General features: G+C 39.9%; 1 protein-coding gene across 2 annotated transcripts in view; it reads left to right on the forward strand.

Annotated features, from left to right (window-relative positions):
• Window positions 1-18,386, forward strand: part of SPOCK1 (SPARC (osteonectin), cwcv and kazal like domains proteoglycan 1) — a 394,124-nt gene extending 375,738 nt beyond the window's left edge. The window contains exons 8-12 of one of the 2 annotated variants that reach the window (XM_083488164.1): window positions 7,857-8,078; window positions 10,335-10,397; window positions 12,979-13,116; window positions 15,057-15,137; window positions 15,367-18,386. In XM_083488164.1, the coding sequence (XP_083344290.1) occupies window positions 7,857-8,078; window positions 10,335-10,397; window positions 12,979-13,116; window positions 15,057-15,133 (500 nt within the window). In that variant the 3' untranslated portion in view covers window positions 15,134-15,137; window positions 15,367-18,386. The remainder of the gene's footprint in view (window positions 1-7,856; window positions 8,079-10,334; window positions 10,398-12,978; window positions 13,117-15,056; window positions 15,138-15,366) is intronic. The other variant, XM_083488163.1, reaches the window with a different exon arrangement.
• The last annotated feature ends 389 nt before the right edge of the window (window positions 18,387-18,775 follow it).

The following is an 18,775-nucleotide window of genomic DNA, read 5'->3' on the forward strand; positions in this document are numbered from 1 at the left end:
AGGGAACACACAAGCAGGACTGGGGGGAGTAAGGGGGACAGCCCTTGCCTGTTATTGTCCGCTAATAAGTAATAGCTTGCTAGCTTGCTACCCACCCTTCAACAGGTCTTAACAATTTAAAATTCAGAAATTAAAAACAGGTAAAAGAAAATACAGCCGCAAGAACAGGGTGGGTCCTGAAAACATTCCTCTCTAGTGTAAAAGGCTATGATAAAGTTCTGGGTCTTCTATGTTCACAGAAAGCTGTTTAGGGAAGGTGTGAGACATACCACTGCAGGGAGTGAATTCCACTGCTTACAGAACCATCAAGCCTTGTAGACATTAATAGCCTCCCCCCCCCACCATGAATTTGTCTAATAATCCCTCTTTTAAAGACATCTCAAGTGGTGAGTGCTGTGGTTTAAAAATGTGTTGGTTCTGTGGAGGAAGGGCGCATAAGGGGGCTAAATACAGTCTCTTGCCTGAGGGCCCACAGAATCTTGCATCCAACAGGCGCTGTGTCAAGGCTTTGTGCAAAAGGAACAGGCCTTCTGCTGCCCTACTGACTTTCCAGTGACTGACAGCATGCAGTAGGCAGGGAGCGGGGGGGCGGAGGGGGGGAGAAAGGGGCTTTCTGTCAGTCCTGTTACTCCTTCCCTCTAGTGAGGGGCGGCAGAGTTTGCTGAAACTAAGTGAAATGTCAGCAGCCTCCCACCTGCTCTCAACAGAATTTGTCAAACTTGGGCAATTTTTCAATCTGTAGGTTAAAAATTCACAGCAGGCTTTGTGTGCTACAAATATTCCCACGGCAGGCACTAGATTGGAAACATAATTTTAACAGAATGCTTTTTTATCCATTTATTATTAAGCATGCAACCGCCTGTCTCTGAGCAAGGAACTGCAAGACCTTTTCTGTGTGAAAGTGCCTTTTTTCTTGGGTTAATGAGTATTTAGGGAGGGAGGGTGCAGATTGTAGGCAGGCCTAAGTGTTACCATGGAACAGCAATCCTGAGTAGAAGCTATTGGTGTGTAACTATATCTGGCTTTCCCTTCCATTTATTTTAATTATTTAAAAGGACAAACTGCATTTGTAATCTTTCATGAAAACCAAGAGGACACTAAAGATGTTCTTTTGGATAGCCCAAGCCCCTTGAATAGTACACCTCTACAGTAATCCCACACAGGAGCCTAGTAAATACTAAGTGCAGACTCCATGTTTGTGGATGGTACCGCGTCAAACTGCTTGTGGCAGAATAACAGAACTGAATGATCCTTAATATAAAACTTCCTGCTCACAAAAAAACTAGATATTGAAAGCACAATTGTGGATCAATCTTTTCCTTGGTCTACCAATATGTATATGCAGAAGGCCCACCCCCAGGGAGAAATTCAACTGTATGATTTCTTTGTCTGCCGTCTGAACTTGAGCAGAATGGACTTCCCACCCCAGTGCTGTTTGTGTGAACCAGGCATAAGTTTCCAGAGCTCATGAATCTCCAGCCTTTCACCATTCTGCTTGCATTTTCCTCTACCAACATGTGATCACTTCACTGACATGAGCTGTCAGGTTATGCTTATGGAGCCATAAGAAGCACATGCTTTTTTCACTGCAATCTATTTTGAGTATTCCTCTGTGGTTTTAAAGCAACTTCCAAATGATTGGAAATGATGGCTAACATTTCTCTGGATACACCGCTTCTGGAGAAGGTGTTCCACTGAATTTTTTTTCTGTGCTGCAGTTTGATAGGATGCTGCTGTAAGTTAACAAAAACCGAGTGGATCAAGTTCATCTGCAGGCAAAAAGTAAAGATTATATTCTTCCTATTCATTTGTGAAATGGAAGTATTGGCACAGTTTTAAGTTTTAACTACTGTAATCTCATTATCTGTCCACATTGGGCAAAGCTCTTTTCTTTCTTATTTCCAAGCAACAGAAACAAATTTATTCAGAGCACCAGTGTTGTTGTTGTTTTGCAATTAGTACCTTTTCTAAAGTGAGGTGGTGTTGTTTTTTAAATGTCACTGGAAACTAGTTATTCTGTGCAGTGGAAGCCTATGCATGTTTTCTTGAAAGTAATTCCCACACTGTGTTCAGTGGGTTTATTGCCCTAAAAAGTGTGGTTAGGATCAAAGATGCAGCTAATTTAGCTTCAACAGCCCAATCTTAGAAATTAGAAATTAATTAAGTCTTAGGGATGGAGACACAGATCCACCTACATGTATACAAGATAAAGCATTCACATGGCATGTAAGCAAGTGTTGAGCACTGCATAGCTTTCTTTGAAAAAAAATTATCCAGATTTGCCTTTTTGTCTCTCTTTTGGTTTGTTCATTCCACTAGTCCAACACAAACACAAGGCCCCAATATATATAAATTGATATTTTATTTTACCTGCAAACAATAATTCAGCATGTACAATTGCTACATAAGGCATAGAGAATGCAACTGTTCTTATCCATAGTTTTTTTTCTACTAAATAGTTGTTTCCATCTAAGTTATAACATCCATATATATCCCATTCATTTAAGAGAACAAAAAATTTGCACATTTTTAAAGATTAGATCAGTAGTTCTTCTAGTTCAGATGTGTACAATCAGTACACGGGTTCAGCTGGTGTGTCGTCAGAAGCTCCACTGAGCTATGGTCTGTACCCACAAATTTATGTGTATCTTTTTCTATATTGAATCTGGCTATTCCAAAACTATTTATTATAGATTGTATTTTTTATTAAGTCTGCTTCTGTCTAAACGGTGCATTGTGCCCAGTGTTTCAGTGTACAATTTTCAGTTCATTTTTACGTGTGAAATGTGTAGGTGAAAAGGTTTTGAGACAATAAGAAGCCTTTTACAAATAGGTCACTTATTTGAATCTGTTCCAGAATCTGAAGTGATTGGAAGCTGGGGTCTCTTGTTACCAGCTGTCCAAGACAATGTTACATGTAATGACTTAAGCCCACTTTTGGTTGAGCAGGTGTTTTGAGTCCAAAGAATCCCCTTCTCAACAGGCACTAATTAATAACCTTTCTAGAATTGCCTGCAAATATATCGAGATACTTGAATGACCTAAAAAGCTAGCGAGACTTTTGATCTTTGGCCTTATTATTTGAGGCTGTGGGATGAAGGGAAAAAGTGAAAAAGACAAAGCTTTCTCAATGCAGGCGTGTTTGAGCTGTAGCATTGAATAGGTTTCTTGCTTACTTCCAGCCAACATTTTAGGAGAGGAGTAGAGAACAAAGTCGACATCATATTTTGAGTGAAAGAAGTATATTAAGCTTCCCAACACATATAAAGAAACCTAACATTCAGCACTGTTGTCGTCTTTACCCTACTTTTCTTGCACATCCATCTCCTACACTTCTGAAAACTGGCTGAGCACTGCCATGGAAAGGAAATATATCAATATGTAAAAGGGTTCCTCCTTTTACATATACCCTATTAATGTGTATGTGACTGTATGCATTTTGACAGCCTATATCTTATCAAATCATGTTTTTTTGTCATGACCCCATCATTTGAGCAAACCTTTTTATGATCATTACACCAGTGATGTCAGAGGGATCTGTGTTAACAGTAGCATGCCCTTTAAAAGATATTCTTCACTGAGTATCCTACAGCACTATGATTTAGATTTAAATAGATTCCCTGCAAAAGAGGAGCAACTAACAATAGGCAGGTGCTCAACTTTCTCATTGAAATCAATGGGGAGCTTGGCTGGGTTATGTCCAATGTTTCTTTTGACCACTGTATTATACTGAAAATGTAAAGCTACAGGCGTAAAATTCAGAATTACAGTTAATTCATTATGTACATGTCAGTATTTAGCAGCTGGAGCAGGATTTGATCTGGGTTTTTATCCCTCAGATGTAACAGTGCAGTGCTACTTGTGGTAAAAGCAGTCTGAGTAAGAAACCACTGTAGCAAGACTTTTATAGTGTGGCAGTTTTGGTGAGGTGTTTTCCATTATCTTAGTTCAGGGTAACAATGTCAAGGACAATAGAATTCCTATTATATATATTATTCACACCTTGGAGTTACACATATTCGTATAAGCATAGGTTGAATGGTCATCTGCCATGGGTGCTTTAGCTGAGATTCCTGCATTGCAGGAGGTTGGACGAGATGACCCTTGGGGTCCCTTCCAACTCTACAATTCTATGATTTTGATTTTTATTTCATTACATTTGTATCCCACTGTTCCTCAAAAGAGCGCAAGGTGGCATACACAGTTCTCCTCCCCATTTTATCAAACCTGTGAGGTAGATTAGGCTGAGAGTGACGTATCAGATGTCTAAGAAAAGGTAATAGATTGATGTGATGATTTTTCTGTAGTTTCTTGAAAGTCACTGCTTTTAATAAATGTATGCCTCATTTTTTCCCTTAAAGGTTTACTTGTCTAGAAAGAGACAAGAAAGTGTACATAAGACTTGGCAATCTTGGACTTGATTGTTGACACGGGAATGTCAAGTAGTGATTCAATCAAAGCAACTTTTATTCAAAGGCAGTTTAAAGTGGAAATAAACACTTGCTGCCACATCTCAGCACCATAATATACTTGAAAGCCTTTGATCCCTCACTTCCTTGCTTTAACCTTTTAAACAACAATAACTAGCTAGCTAAACTTTTCATAAGACTTCTTTAAATGCCTGCATATTAAAGTAGCACATTATTATTTTCTAGTAGAAGTCTTGAGAGAAAAATTTAGTAGCAAAGCTTCTGCCACTGTTATGGGAAACGCCAGACGTAATAGGTATAAAGCTGTAGAGTTTACCTAGAACCACCTTCACCACGTTTATATGAATGTACCCACTTTTCTTCAGCATAAAGGTCCTCCCATTTTTTAAAACACAGTTCTACAACTTTATAGGAGAAGCCAATGGTACATGGTCCTAATTAGTGTCCACCCCTCCCCTGCTGGATGCAATAAGAAAACTCCTCCCTCCCCTTTAGAAAAAATTTCTTTGTTTCTTTTAAAGGAACAATCAATGAATGGAGTAACACAAATTTGTTGTCACCCTGCTGCTGAGGGATGCACTCGGAGCTCTCTTCTGCTCTCTATTATCTGTACATTATCTGAATTAAAGGCATTTCTAAAATGCTTAATATCTAAACAGCTCCAAGTGATAAATAAAAATACAACATAAAAACAATGAAACTGTATCACAGAAACTGGAAACCAGTAAAATGTTATTATAAAAAGGTGGAAAAACAGGAAAGAGCATCCCTGTGCAGGAACAATGGTAGAAAATGCCCTTTTTCAGGTCACTACCCTGTGATATTCTATAGGCTGCTGTGCCACAAGTAAAAATTCCCAAGACAATCTAAATGATCTTACAGGTCTGTACAGGGGCAAACAGGTATTTTTTAAGATATTCTTCAAATATCTAAAGGCTGTCTCCTAGAAGATAGAGCAAGCTTGTTTTCGCTTGCTCCGGAGGGTAAGACCCCAACCAATGGCTTCAAGTTACAAGAAAAGAGATTCTGACTAAACATCTGGAAGAACTTTCTGGTGGTAAGAGCTGTTCAACAGTGCAACCAACCCTCTTGGAGGTTTTTAAGCAGAGCTTAGATGGCCATCTGTCATGGATGAGATTCCAGCATTGCAGGGAGTTGGACTTGATTACCCTCGGGATCCCTTCTAACTCTACAATTCATATGATTCTATGAAGCCTCATTCCTCATGTATCAATTGTACCCTGTCCTACTGTAAGAGGAGACCGTGATCACTTAGCCTCCATTCAACACTTCTCAGTTTCTTCCGAAATTAAAGTATCATACATCATAATAATTTGTGATCACCAGGATCATAAGTACTTAATTTCACTCTGGGAACTCAGAGTCAACCAAGGAAATGAATAATGAATAACAATAGTAATTATGGCAATGATCTAAAATATGTGCAAATAAAGCCCCTAGCCCATCTCTACAAAGCAAGGTACTGGAAAACTCAGACACTTGCTCTCAGGCCCCAGTCTCAGTTGTCTTTAGCTTGGAGGGAAATCGGTTTATCTTTTTAAAGTAGCGTGTAATAAAATAGCATTAATGTTTATATTACCTGAACACCTCTGATGATTCTTCAGTGTCACAGAGAACCCTCCATCAGAGTTACACCTAAAGAGCTTTATTCCAGTGTGATGCCTTTCTGATCCTCCACTTAAAATAGCAGATAGACTTCAGTTCTATTCTAGGCTTTCATGACAGTTCAGTCTAAGAAGTCTCCATGCCACCCTCCCACCCCCCACCCCCCGCAGTTATGAAGAAGCTCATATAATGGGGAAATCTTCCTTTTATGCACCCTAAGGAAGTGACAGCTGTACAAAAGGAGAAGACATGTTCTTCAATGGATTGGTTGTAATATGTGGTAACCAATGTATGATTTGCCACCATCAAACCAGAGCTAGGTGCTAAAAATACATCTCAGAAGGGGAAATAGATAGAAGACACTCGGTATACAAACTTGACTTTCTGAGCATTGCAAACAAATCTTTGACAAATTATGTGTCTTGCTTAACTCTGGGAGAAGCTATAGCATAGAATCATAGAATCATAGAGTTGGAAGAGACCACAAGGGCCATTGAGTCCAACCCTCTGCCAAGCAGGAAACACCATCAGAGCACTCCTGACATATGGTTGTCAAGCCTCTGCTTAAAGACCTCCAAAGAAGGAGACTCCACCACACTCCTTGGCAGCAAATTCCACTGTCGAACAGCTCTTACTGTCAGGAAGTTCTTCCTAATGTTTAGGTGGAATCTTCTTTCTTGTAGTTTGGATCCATTGCTCCGTGTCCGCTTCTCTGGAGCAGCAGAAAACAACCTTTCTCCCTCCTCTATATGACATCCTTTTATATATTTGAACATGGCTATCATATCACCCCTTAACCTCCTCTTCTCCAGGCTAAACATGCCCAGCTCCCAGCAAGATGAGGTGTGAGTGGGGCATCCAAATGAAAAAGTTGCTTCACACTATGAGTTGGAGGTGGGTTTCCAGGATTACAAGCAGAGATGCCAGGGTTCTTGGAGAAGCAGAAAGTCCTGTAATTGTTTTCCTGAATCAGAAAATGCAAGCAATTAAAAAAAAAAAGCTTTGCCATAAAATACATGCTGGCCTGCTAATCGCTGCCATCAAATTGGAGAGCTAGTTGTTAACATGCAGAATGCAGCATTCAGAAGAGTGTATTGCAGAGAAGAAACATTTACAGAAAGAATTTTATCATTTTAAGGAATGTGAGAGGAGACTATTAAGAAATTTAGTGGAGAAAAATGGGTATCTTTCATGATGTTTTCTGTTCTCTGATTCTAGGAAATTTGAGAATGAAGCAAATGTCTACTCCCAAGTCATTACAGTGCTGCTTCTCTTTAAGAGGGGAGGGTGCTCCCAGACCTTGTTATATATTCCCCCTGCCCCGCACATGTGCAGCACTTTGCATTGTACATTAATAGAATTGCTGTGAGTAGCTTTGGGACTACGTTTTGGCTGAAAAGCAGGATAATATGTGCAGGATAATAAATAAATGTGCAAATGCACAGAGAGGGCAAAATTGAATTTTGAACGAAAACAGGCTTCAATGAACTGTGAACCACTTACCTTGCCTTTTCATTCACATTTGTGAAACAATAATGAATGGCTATGACTGAGAGTATTATCCATCTCTAAGGTTTACCCTGCTGTCTTTTAGCCCATCCATTTCATTCACACTTCGTTCTGAATTGGGATCATCATGTTCCATTTTCTTACAAGTCAAGAAGGAAAGGTTAATCTGAAATCAATTTTGCCCCAGTTATCTGCAAGACTGAAAACAGAGTCAATTAGCAGGGCTTCTTGTTTCCAAGAGAAATCTGTATGTTTTAGCTCAGTCTAGGTTGTTTGCTCCTGCCTTTACAGGATTTGACACTAGCATATTACCAATCTGCAAGGATTCGTTGGGCTGGATGTTCAACAAACTGGATATGAACTATGACCTTCTCCTCGATCACTCAGAGATCAATGCCATTTATCTTGATAAATATGAGCCATGCATTAAACCGCTCTTCAACTCCTGTGACTCCTTCAAAGATGGAAAGCTTTCAAACAACGAATGGTGCTACTGCTTTCAGAAGCCTGGAGGTAAGTTACTAAATTTTGTACTAGAAAATTGAATCTGTGATTGCATGTTGATACTAAAATATTTATACAGGAAAACTAGCTCCCATGTAATATTAAAAGGCAAATGCATTATTAGGATTTGTATAAGGCACATCAACATACCTCACTCCTAATAAAGTTGGCATAGTTTTAAATTGATTAAATGAGGAGACATGCTTGATTTTCATACGGTAAACAACACTGATATTATTACCACTCCACTTACCCACTCCACTTACTTGTTACGTATTGAGTGGAATTCAGTTGAGTAGCATTAGATGGCTAGAAAATCCTGGGTGTGAAAATCCTAGCATCAAATAGACACTGACACCTAAAACGTTGAACCTGGTTACTGAACACAGCAGGAAGCAAGTTTCTTCTCCCATATTTACAAAACTTGGCCACTGCCACTTCCTTAGTCCCTGCTTCTCCAGACCAGTTAGTTCCCATGGATCCAAAATACTTTCATTACCATGGCTTACAGTGCTCTCAGCCCTTTCAAGATAAATTGGAGGTGGGTTAGCAGCAGATCCAGTTGTTGCCATCCCCTTATCTTCTTTAAACCCTTCTAGCACTAGGGGAGGAAGAGGAGTGCAGGGGGAGCGCACTACTCCTGGCAGTGTGATCCCGGTGGGGTGCCATCATGGCTGCCCTCTCCACCCACGCTGGGCACCACACCCCCACAGGCCGCGCACCATGCCCCCAGGATGCAAGCCAGCCCCACCCCAGCCTGCTCTCTGCCCCCCCCCCCGGTGCAGGAGCATGAAGCTCTGCCACTGCCTTCTAGGCCAGCTGTATCCCATCAGCAGTGGGCCCAGAGGCAGGTGGGCTTTTGCCACCTGTGACTTGGAAATGGCTCTTCCCCAAGTGGATGACTGGAGGGTTAGTCATTATTCTATGATTAATTTACTATTATGTACTTTGCTATGGTTTCTGCATTTCTTCCCTCCCCAAACATAACTTTGTGTACGGATGCAGTTCTTTGTGCAGTTTGTGTTTAATTCCATTTTTAATGAGATAATGAGAACAAGAGGAGAATTACTGGTAGTATTGTTTTGTTACTTTTAGCAATATCAGCCAGACAGTCCTCATTGCCTAGAAAGACAAGTTCTTCGACGTTTACTTTCCTATTAGGTTCCTATTTTTTCTTGCTTCTCTTTTTCTGTTCCTCTTATAATTTGTTCATTCTTTTCTTTCCCAACATTTTAGTTTTCCTTTTAGAATAAATTTCTTTCGAATCCAGGCATCCTTTAGTTTGCTTTTTCCATGTAATTCTCTCCTTATCATTCTTATCTTTCCCATTTTATTATTCTTTGTCCACAATTTTTGTTGTTGCTTCCTTTAAACATCTTCCTTAGACCCAAGCTTCCTTCCTCCTCTATTACTTACAAGAGCAGACCATGATTGTGCATAACAGAAGCTATTCAATTAAGTGGGTTTAACTCCCATTAAAATTATTAAGTACATGATTTTATGTGAAGGCTGCAAACTTCTTGTATTTTTAAATGCACTCTTTTGGGCACTCTCATGCCTTCTCCATATCCATCTTTGGACCTGTTGAGTGGAATAGAGATCTTCCATTGTTATATCCGGTATACATTTTACACACAGTGTGGCAAGGTCTTGGTCTTCCTGCTCTTCTATCCCTTGTGGGTGTGGAGTAGAAGTTGGTGGCGTCATGTACGTGGCATCCATTTAAACACACCAAAGTCTCTGTGTCCTCTTATCCATATATAGGCCAAAGAGTCTAGATTAGGTTCATGGCCTCCTACTTGGTGGCTAAAAAATGCCTGTGAGGTTCCTTTCACATGGTGGCCTCCTTGTTCCATTGGCTAAGGAGCAGAGTGTGCCCTAGGAAATCTAGACTATGGTTTTCAGTCTCAAAATTTGTTCTATTGGTATTAGCTTATTGCTTATGTCATTGCTTATAATGTGAAAATTAGTCTTTTAGCAAGCAGTAAATTAGCATCCTAGCTTTGGATCACGCTGGTGAAGGAAAGGAAAACTGTCTTAATAACCAAAATGGCCCCCAAACACACTTTTTAAGCAAAGCATGTTGTGAATTTTTTAATTAGTAAAGCTAATGGCATACATTTGTTCTGCAGTACAGTACAAGCATATGTGGTTCATTCATTCCCAGGTGTGCAATAGACTACCACTGCCTGTCAATTGCAAAGCTAATCATTAGAGAATCTGTCCCTTACCATCTGGAAACTACTCTCATGTATTTTGTTTTAGGTCTCCCTTGCCAGAATGAGATGAACAGAATTCAAAAGCTGGGCAAGGGGAAGAGCCTGATGGGTAAGTTCAGTTACTTGCCACTCACTCATTTAAGCTGCTAATTAAAGCTTCTGTTATTACTGTGACGTTACATGCTGTAATAGGGTCCCAACTGTGTGCTTGTGCCACTTCAGGAACTCATATAAATAACAGAACATCAGCCTGTGCTAAATGTGTTCCATGACTTGGCATACTAGGTAACATTATGCAGAACAGAGACTGTCTGTCTACTGAAATCTCAAATCAGTGCCATTAAATTGACACAGCACATAGATTTTTTTCTTTATTGTTTGACAAATCCAAAGTAAGAAATAGGCTTATTGGATCTTCCCCTCCCCTAAAGTATAATTGCACTTTTAAATGTGCTGTAATGATACACATATTAAGGTAATTTTGGTATGTTGAGCACATAATGCCATTGGGAAGTTGAAGAATCCATCTGTTAAACTGTAGGTGTATAAAACTAACAGCTTTGGACACTATGGGCTTAAATCTGTGAATTTCAGCGCATTTCTCTTCCACATTAAATAATTCATAATTGAAATCAAATAATACTTCCAATAATGCACAGTGAAATTAATACAAACATCATTCTAAAGCAGCAATACTGAAATGCATACATAAATTGAAAACCATGCAAGTAGAATAGGAAAGAAAAATCATTATGACACACAGGATATGTGCGGAGAGGCAGCATTTGTACTTTTTAATGCCTTGAAGTATCTGCACAAATATAGTTTGCCTGGGGATTCTTATTGAAGGTGAAGGAAACACAGCGTGGCAGGGCAAGTTCCCCCTCCCTTCAAGAATATTATTTTCAAGTACTCCCCTCCCCCAGGACACATTTGGAGGTAGTAATAACCCTGATCTGTGGACAGAAGGTAGGTTTTGCTTTTATTCCGTTGTGCTCCTAAGAACAACCCGTTTACCCTTGTACAGTGGTACCCCGCAAGACAAACGCCTTGGAAGACGAAAAACTCGCTAGACGAAGGAGTTTTTCGTTTTCTTAGCCGCTTCGCAAGACGCATTTCCCTATGGGCTTGTTTCGCAAAATGAAGCTTGCCCCGCAAGCTCCGGGGATAGCGGGGAAGCGCAGCGCGTCTTCCCCGCTGTCCCCGGACCTCTTTTGTAGCAAGGGGCGGCGGGGAGAAGATCGCTTCTCCCCGTTGCCGCCCCTTGGTTCAAAAGGGGTCCGGGGACAGAGGGGAAGGCGCGCGCTTTCCCCTCTGTGCTTCGCAAGAAGAAAAAACTTGCGGAACCAATTAATTCGTCTTGCGAGGCACCACTGTACTACATAGCTCAATGGACTCCTTTAAGGACTGAGTTGGTGCCACGTATATGTTCCTGCTTCCTTATATGAAAGTATTCCTCCCACAAAACAGAACTTAACAATGAAAACAGTGTAGGAAGGTATTCAATTGCTGTTACTAGGAAGCTACATTAAGCCCATGAGGCATTCCCATTATTCATGAGATCAAATTTATTAATCCATATAGCCCAGGGGCAAACTTTCTTAATGGTCATTTGCAACAAATTGGTAGACGAGTAACTAATGCATGCATGATGTGATACCTAAATGAACTGCAGTTATAGCTGTTGTGACTCCTGCACCTGGGCCCCTCACACTACCATGAGGAAGAGAACAATGAGGAGGAAATAATTTTTGCTGAGATACTCATCCCATTCCCCTGGGCCATCCTGACCTGAGGATGCAGCTCTTCCACATTCCTTAAACCTATTCCTTCCACAGTACAGGTCAGCACCTGCAAAATCAGACAAGGTCCCTTTAAATCACCACAGCCAACTCCTCAGAAAGGTGGGCCAATGGCTGTTAATGCCAGTGTACATAACGCCTCAGATATTCCTCATCCATGTGAAATGGAGTAAAATAGCCCTTTTGACGTTATGTGTGCACATTGCAGAGATGCATTGATCTACAGTACTGGTGAAGGAAGCCTTTTATTTATTTTGAGTAGTAAATCAAGTACCGGTAGTATCTCTCCAACAAAGGTGCTAGGTATTTTCTCAGATATAGCCAGACCCAGTAAAAGACTGCTCTTCTGTGCCTGTAACAGAAGCAAACAGTAGATGATGGAAACTGCTATATAAAACCCATGCTCAATATTCTTCTAACTGATCTTCAAGTAGACGTGGTTTGTATTAAATTTATGCAAGTACATTTGCACTGAATCCATTGAAGCTGATGGCAGAAATATCAGCTTTCGTGAGAGAGGAACAGAGAGCCACAATGATAAACAGAACCAGTTGTTGTCACTGCACTTCTTATAAAATGAAGGCACTTTACGGTTGTTGTTGTTGTTTTTCTTTATTTCAAGATAACAATTTGAATTGCAGCCCTTTTGCACCCTCACAATCTCTTCTAAATGCTATTTGTGTGGAAGAACCTTACTGACAAAAGAACTGGTGGTGGTGGGCGGGGGGGGGGGGAGAGAAACAGTATGCCTGACCATTTCAACCTGCTGTGCAAACAGTCAAAGAAAGCCCTCCTTGAACGTCAGGGCCAGACAAATGCAAGTTTATCTTCCTGCTTAGCTCTACAAGTATTTGTATTATTGACAAGGGCACCATTTGCTATCCCTAGGAACTTTCATTCCACGGTGCAATGAGGAAGGATATTACAAAGCAACTCAGTGTCATGGAAGTACTGGGCAATGTTGGTGTGTTGATAAGTATGGAAATGAGATAGCTGGCTCAAGGAAGCAAGGGACTGTTAGCTGTGGTGAGTAATGGCATGCTTTTCTCAGATAAAATAAGAATGAGTGTTGTGAGAGCCCTTGCCTGCTGCTGCAAGCCTGACTATGAGTCTACAGAATGGCAAAAAGAGAAACCTATTAGCCATCATGACAAGAATCTTCAGGCCTTCATATTTATAATACAAATGTGCTCATACAAGTAAGCTCTCTTCCTGAGTAAGTGTGACAATACGAAATTGGCAAAAGCATTTGATGTTTTCTTTTCACCAGCTTACAAACTGCAGTAGTTTGTACTGCTAAAAAAAATACACTGGTTAGGAAGTTATTGCAGGCTGATCATTTAAAAATCCAAAATTTAAAAATCAACATGTTGCTCCCTGGAACAGAAAGCACAAAATTAAGGAGTCCTGTTCATCAGGGCTGCCTGTTGAAAGAAAGACTTAACCCCATGGAGGTTTAATCTGAACAAACAATTGCTGCTGAAATTACCCCACAAGGAGCACATGTACACATAATATAAATGTGTGCCGTATATGGCAATCGCTACAGCTCTTCTAGTGGAGAAAATGAGTTTATAATGAAACATCTCGGCATAAGAAAAATGTCTTTTTGGAACTTTTAAAAGCCAAGTGCTACAAACATGTAGGGATGGAGGAGAATTACATTTGGTCTGCATTTCTAAGTGAACTGACCGAATTTGTACCTCCAGGAGAACTAATAGACAGGTCATAATGTAATAAGACTTCAGATTTTGCAGTTCTCTGAATTTTGCAATGCCGTTCAGCTCAAAACAACCCAAATGGATTTTTATAATGCATATTTTTAGGTAAGTTTCTTTAGAAATGTGTACATTGAGATAAAATGCATGTTTAAATGTGAATATGGATTTTTGTACAATTTAAAAACAACAACAACAACCCTACAGACAAATGCAGAAGCAGGATAAAATAGAATTAATGGAAACGTGGAATTGATGTGGAGCGGAAATGGGCAGATTCATCCAGTTTTGATAGCTATAGTCTTAATTTGAAGCCCTGAAGTTCCTATAAATAAAAGTTCCAGGCGTGACATTTCATCTTCAGAATTCAAGCACTGAAAACAATTCTAGTGGTATGCTCTTCCTTCCCAAAAATGCTAGAGAAAAGAAAGGTAGTAGCATTCTAACTTCCTTTTGAGAACCCTTTACACATCCAATTGTCTACAAGAGAAGGGATATATGTGTAACTGCCATGAGACTCCTTTGTACTTCAAAGAATTATGGGGCTCATTACAGAGGCAGAGCACATTTCAAAGGGGCACAGCACAGAACCAGACCTGAATAGTTGCTCATGAGCCCCATAGCACATTCAGCACACCTCTACAGGTTCACAATGCGGGAGGAAATCGGCAGTGGTGGGAGCACCAAGGAACCCATTGTTTGAATGCCAAATTTGAAAAAAAACCAGTAGTAGACTCACAGGAGTATATAATGACATCAAAATAGCAAGGTGTCAGTTTCAATAGCCTTATTACAACTTAAGACAACATTGCACATGAAAATTTGCCACCTAATTTGCCTTTGGCTGCCCAGAAAGAACATTTATTGTCACCTATTAGCAACACCAAGCCTTTTATATATTGTATGTGTTTGGATTATTAGTGCATTTGGATGACTTTGTATGATTTTTATTGTTTAAACTTATACCAATAAAGGTAAACAAAAACAAAAATCAAAACACCGAGTTAAATGAACAAGTAAAGTGACAAGCAAATCAGCCTGGTTATTTTGAGGCAATAGAAATGGACCTTTCCAAATGTAACCCTTATTTGTCTCAGCTGGCAGGGCCACTATGAGATTTTCTGGGCCAATTTACATTCCAACTTTTTCTGGACAATATCAGGACAGAAACAAAGATATCACTTGGTGATGTTTGTGGTGAGGTTTTTATGAGGTACGCAATTTACTGAGACCACCAACTCATTTCAGATCTCTTCGAACACTCATCAGATGGTGGTGTCTTTCAGTCACCATTGACCTGGAATGGATTTGAACCAACAATTTAGAGATGTAAGGTTCTGTCTTCAGCTATTGCTTCCTCCTGAAAACGTGTGGTTTTGTGGGTGTACTCTGAGCACTTTACTGTGTAAAAATGTTTTACTATTTATTTATTTTATTTAAAAAAGGCAGACATGTTAGGGGGGAGGGATGAATTAAATAGTTTAAATAATGAGAACATTGACATGTTTTGATAGAAAATTGGGCTTAAAGTATAACTGTGAATTCTTCCCGGTTGCAGAAGAGGAGCAAGAAACCTCGGGGGATTTCGGTAGTGGTGGATCAGTGATATTATTGGATGATCTGGAAGAGGAACATGAAGCAGCAAAAAAGGACCAAGAAGGGAAACAGAAGATCCATGTAAGAGCAGCTAATGATGATGATGAAGATGAAGATGACGACAAGGAGGATGAAATTGGCTATATATGGTAGTTCCCATAACTCTGAGGACTCATGTTTTGCACAATATCACAAGTCATTTCGTATCTCTGCAATGGTAACTGAAACATCAGGCATTGCATATGGAGCTCAATTTAAACCCGTTTGGGCATTCCAATATGCACACAGGTATCCCTTACAATTGAGCTTCCCTTTCACTTTACTGCTGGGCGTAACTCCACAAGCACAATGGAGATGAGCATGCAGAGCTGAACCTGACATTGAAGTGAACTGGGAAGACCTTTCACATCTGGGAGCTCCTTGCACATGTGGGACTTGGCACACTCATGTGCATTGGAGCTCTTGTGGCCAGCAAACTGCTGGATGGAAGCAATTATCTCTCCACTCAATTTAATTTAGTACACTGTGTTTAATTTGGAAGACAGCTTTCCCACCTGACTAGCTATTTTTTGGCATAATTGTAAGCATTGTTCTATTTTACTGACATGGTGACTTTCATAGCTTAATCTGCTCACATGCGTCTTTTATAAAAATGGAATATGGAACATAGCAAGAGGGTCAGCACATCCAAGCACTGGGCTCTTCTGATGTTACCAGAACTAAAGTTTTCAATTACTTGATCTTTTTTAATTGTGCCATTTGTTGTTACTACTGTGGTTTTGCTACTTTAATGTTAAAAGCAGGTAGGGTTGGGGTTTTTTCTGTCTCACCATCTGGAAGTTGTTTGAAAATATCAAAATCGCCTTAACATTCTGATTTGGTCAACCACTGGCTTTAAGTCAGAAATAATTCCATTTTAGTTCCTCCTCGTTTTTCTTTAACATGGTTGGCAGAACCACTGCAGAACTCAATGAAAGTTCTCCCCCGCACCAGGAGTGCAGGATAAGATCTCAGATGACTGTTTAATCAAAATTAGTTCACTTTAAGTTAAGCATCATGATCTTGATGATTGGTATAGTATATGCACACAACGTTTAGCAAAGGAAACAAGCCTGGAATGGCCTTTCAAAACATGTGAAAAAGGAATGCTTTGCAAATGCATTTCTTTACAATCGTTTTTGCAGGCTTGCAAGTCTTGGATTTTGCTTTGATCAAGTTTGCACTAATGCTATGCAAGCTGCCTCTGCTTCCTGGATAGCATACCACTGGTTTTGCTGAAAACGCTTTTTCTTCATTTACTCTAAATGAATCCTCATTTGGAAGTGCTGAAGCTGTCAGAGGCACTAACCATCAGCAGTAATAAGCTGTCTTCCCTTTATTTTAAATTGTTGATATTTATTTGCTCTGTTTTAAAAAAGAAAACATCTTTAGGCAGTTGCGTTTCTGCTTAATATCACTTCTGGTTAATATGACATGTAATACTTACACATATGAACCAGAAGAGAATGTGATTAAAATATTCCACATAGTTATATCTCCATAGCAGCATCTCATTGTTCCCCATTGCCATTCAGTGTGGGGAAATGAATTTGCCATTGCAGACCTTTTATTATGTTAGCTGTCCACGCAAGGACAAAACATGATGAGCATCTATGATTGGTTGGGAGGGAAAAGATGGATTTGTAACAAGCCCCATCTTTTTCTCATTAAATGGAAGGAAATAAATGCCAGATAGGTCTTAAATTCTGCAAACACTAAGGACCATACCACTTTTGTTGATCAGGGCAATTATAGTGCTGTTATACCAGAACTGAACATGGCCTGTACACTTTAAAGAAAGCTTATATTTCTGTGAGAAAGTGCTAATTTTTTAGTGTGAATTTCTATACAGTTTTCAGGCGGCTGCACAATGGCATCTATCCTCAGACTATTGTTTGCTATGTGTGATACTCTCGTTTGTTTATGCCTTTTGCTTCTGGTGTGATGAAGTCTGGGGTTGCTGTTTTTTAACAATTCATTTTAACACAAGGTCTGGTTTGTTAATGAACCCTTCAAATAGTAATGCCAAATGTCATGATGTTAATATTACATTTCAGTTTGTTTTAATATTCCCAACAAGTGCATCCTAAATTTACTGACTTTGTGAAATTATGATAATATCCAGCTGAGAAGTTACCTCCCAGATATACAGCCTTAGCCTGAAACCCTGAGCTCAATGGATTCCAGTAATTAAGTAAGTTGGTTGTCCTTTGACTTTTAAAGATGCCACTGCTACAATCCAGAAATGTACATCATATACACTTAAAAACTCTGCAGTTCCACTGAAGAAAACCCACACAATTGCTTTGGCCTTTCTGTCTTCTTTAGCCATAGTGATGCAAATTGTGTCCTGTGCTGTCGTGCTTAAAGTAGGATCCAATGCCTGATGAATGAAGCCATTGGGCTCTGCCCTAATTGCCAGTTGACCTCTATCCCAATCCTCATCGAGGAATGCACTGTCCATTCCTTGCTATTGTAAAAGGACATAGGCTATCATGCAAGGGGGCTGTGGATGCCCTGCTCTTCCTCAGCTTTGCCCATCTCCAAGTAAAGCCATGTAGCTATCCTGAATAGGCCAGCTACAACACATTAAGGGGTAGGGAGCAGCTGCCGGTATACGACTACTCCACTCCTGTGAGTTACCATGTTCACAAAGCACCTCAGAGTACCAGCTAATGGCATTGTTATCCAGAGCTCACACTTGAAAGTAAGTTGCATGAGATTAATGGGGCTTTCTTCCAAATGAAAGTGATGTTAACCACTAAATGTTTTAAGGATATGGGTATTCTGGGGTGCACTCTTAAGCTGTATTTGAACACTGGCTGGACTAGTATACAATAAAAGTCACCTACTGTAATACCATCCAATTAGAAGCTGCAACATAGCTATCATTTTCACCATACTGCTTACCTACTTCAATTAATAAAACCTGCAGAAGTCAAATTCACTGTGGTTGCAGAGAAGTGCTATTATCTTTTATATACTTACAGTAAAGTTTCCATTTAGCCTTTGTTCTTGCTACGCACGCAGAGCAGTGTGAATGCAGCTGCTTTCTGGGGAAGTCCATCATTGCTGGGGTGTGTGTGAAGATTGAAACCACATGGGTGAGGCCACTCACATGGGTCTTTCCCAACTGATCTGCCTTCTTCAGCTCCAAATCATAGCCAAGTCCTATTGAAATCAATAAAAAAGACTTAAATTAGCCATACTATACCTAACCTATTCTACTGATTTCAACAGGATACCGGAGACATTTAATTTCTGGAGCAGGGACATTTTATTTATGTGAGTAAAAAACAACAACCCTGCAGATTAAATCTTAAAGTCAGTTG

This window comes from Podarcis liolepis (assembly GCF_965112155.1).
Source record: "Podarcis liolepis genome assembly, chromosome: 2".
In the NCBI taxonomy this organism is placed as follows: domain Eukaryota; kingdom Metazoa; phylum Chordata; class Lepidosauria; order Squamata; family Lacertidae; genus Podarcis; species Podarcis liolepis.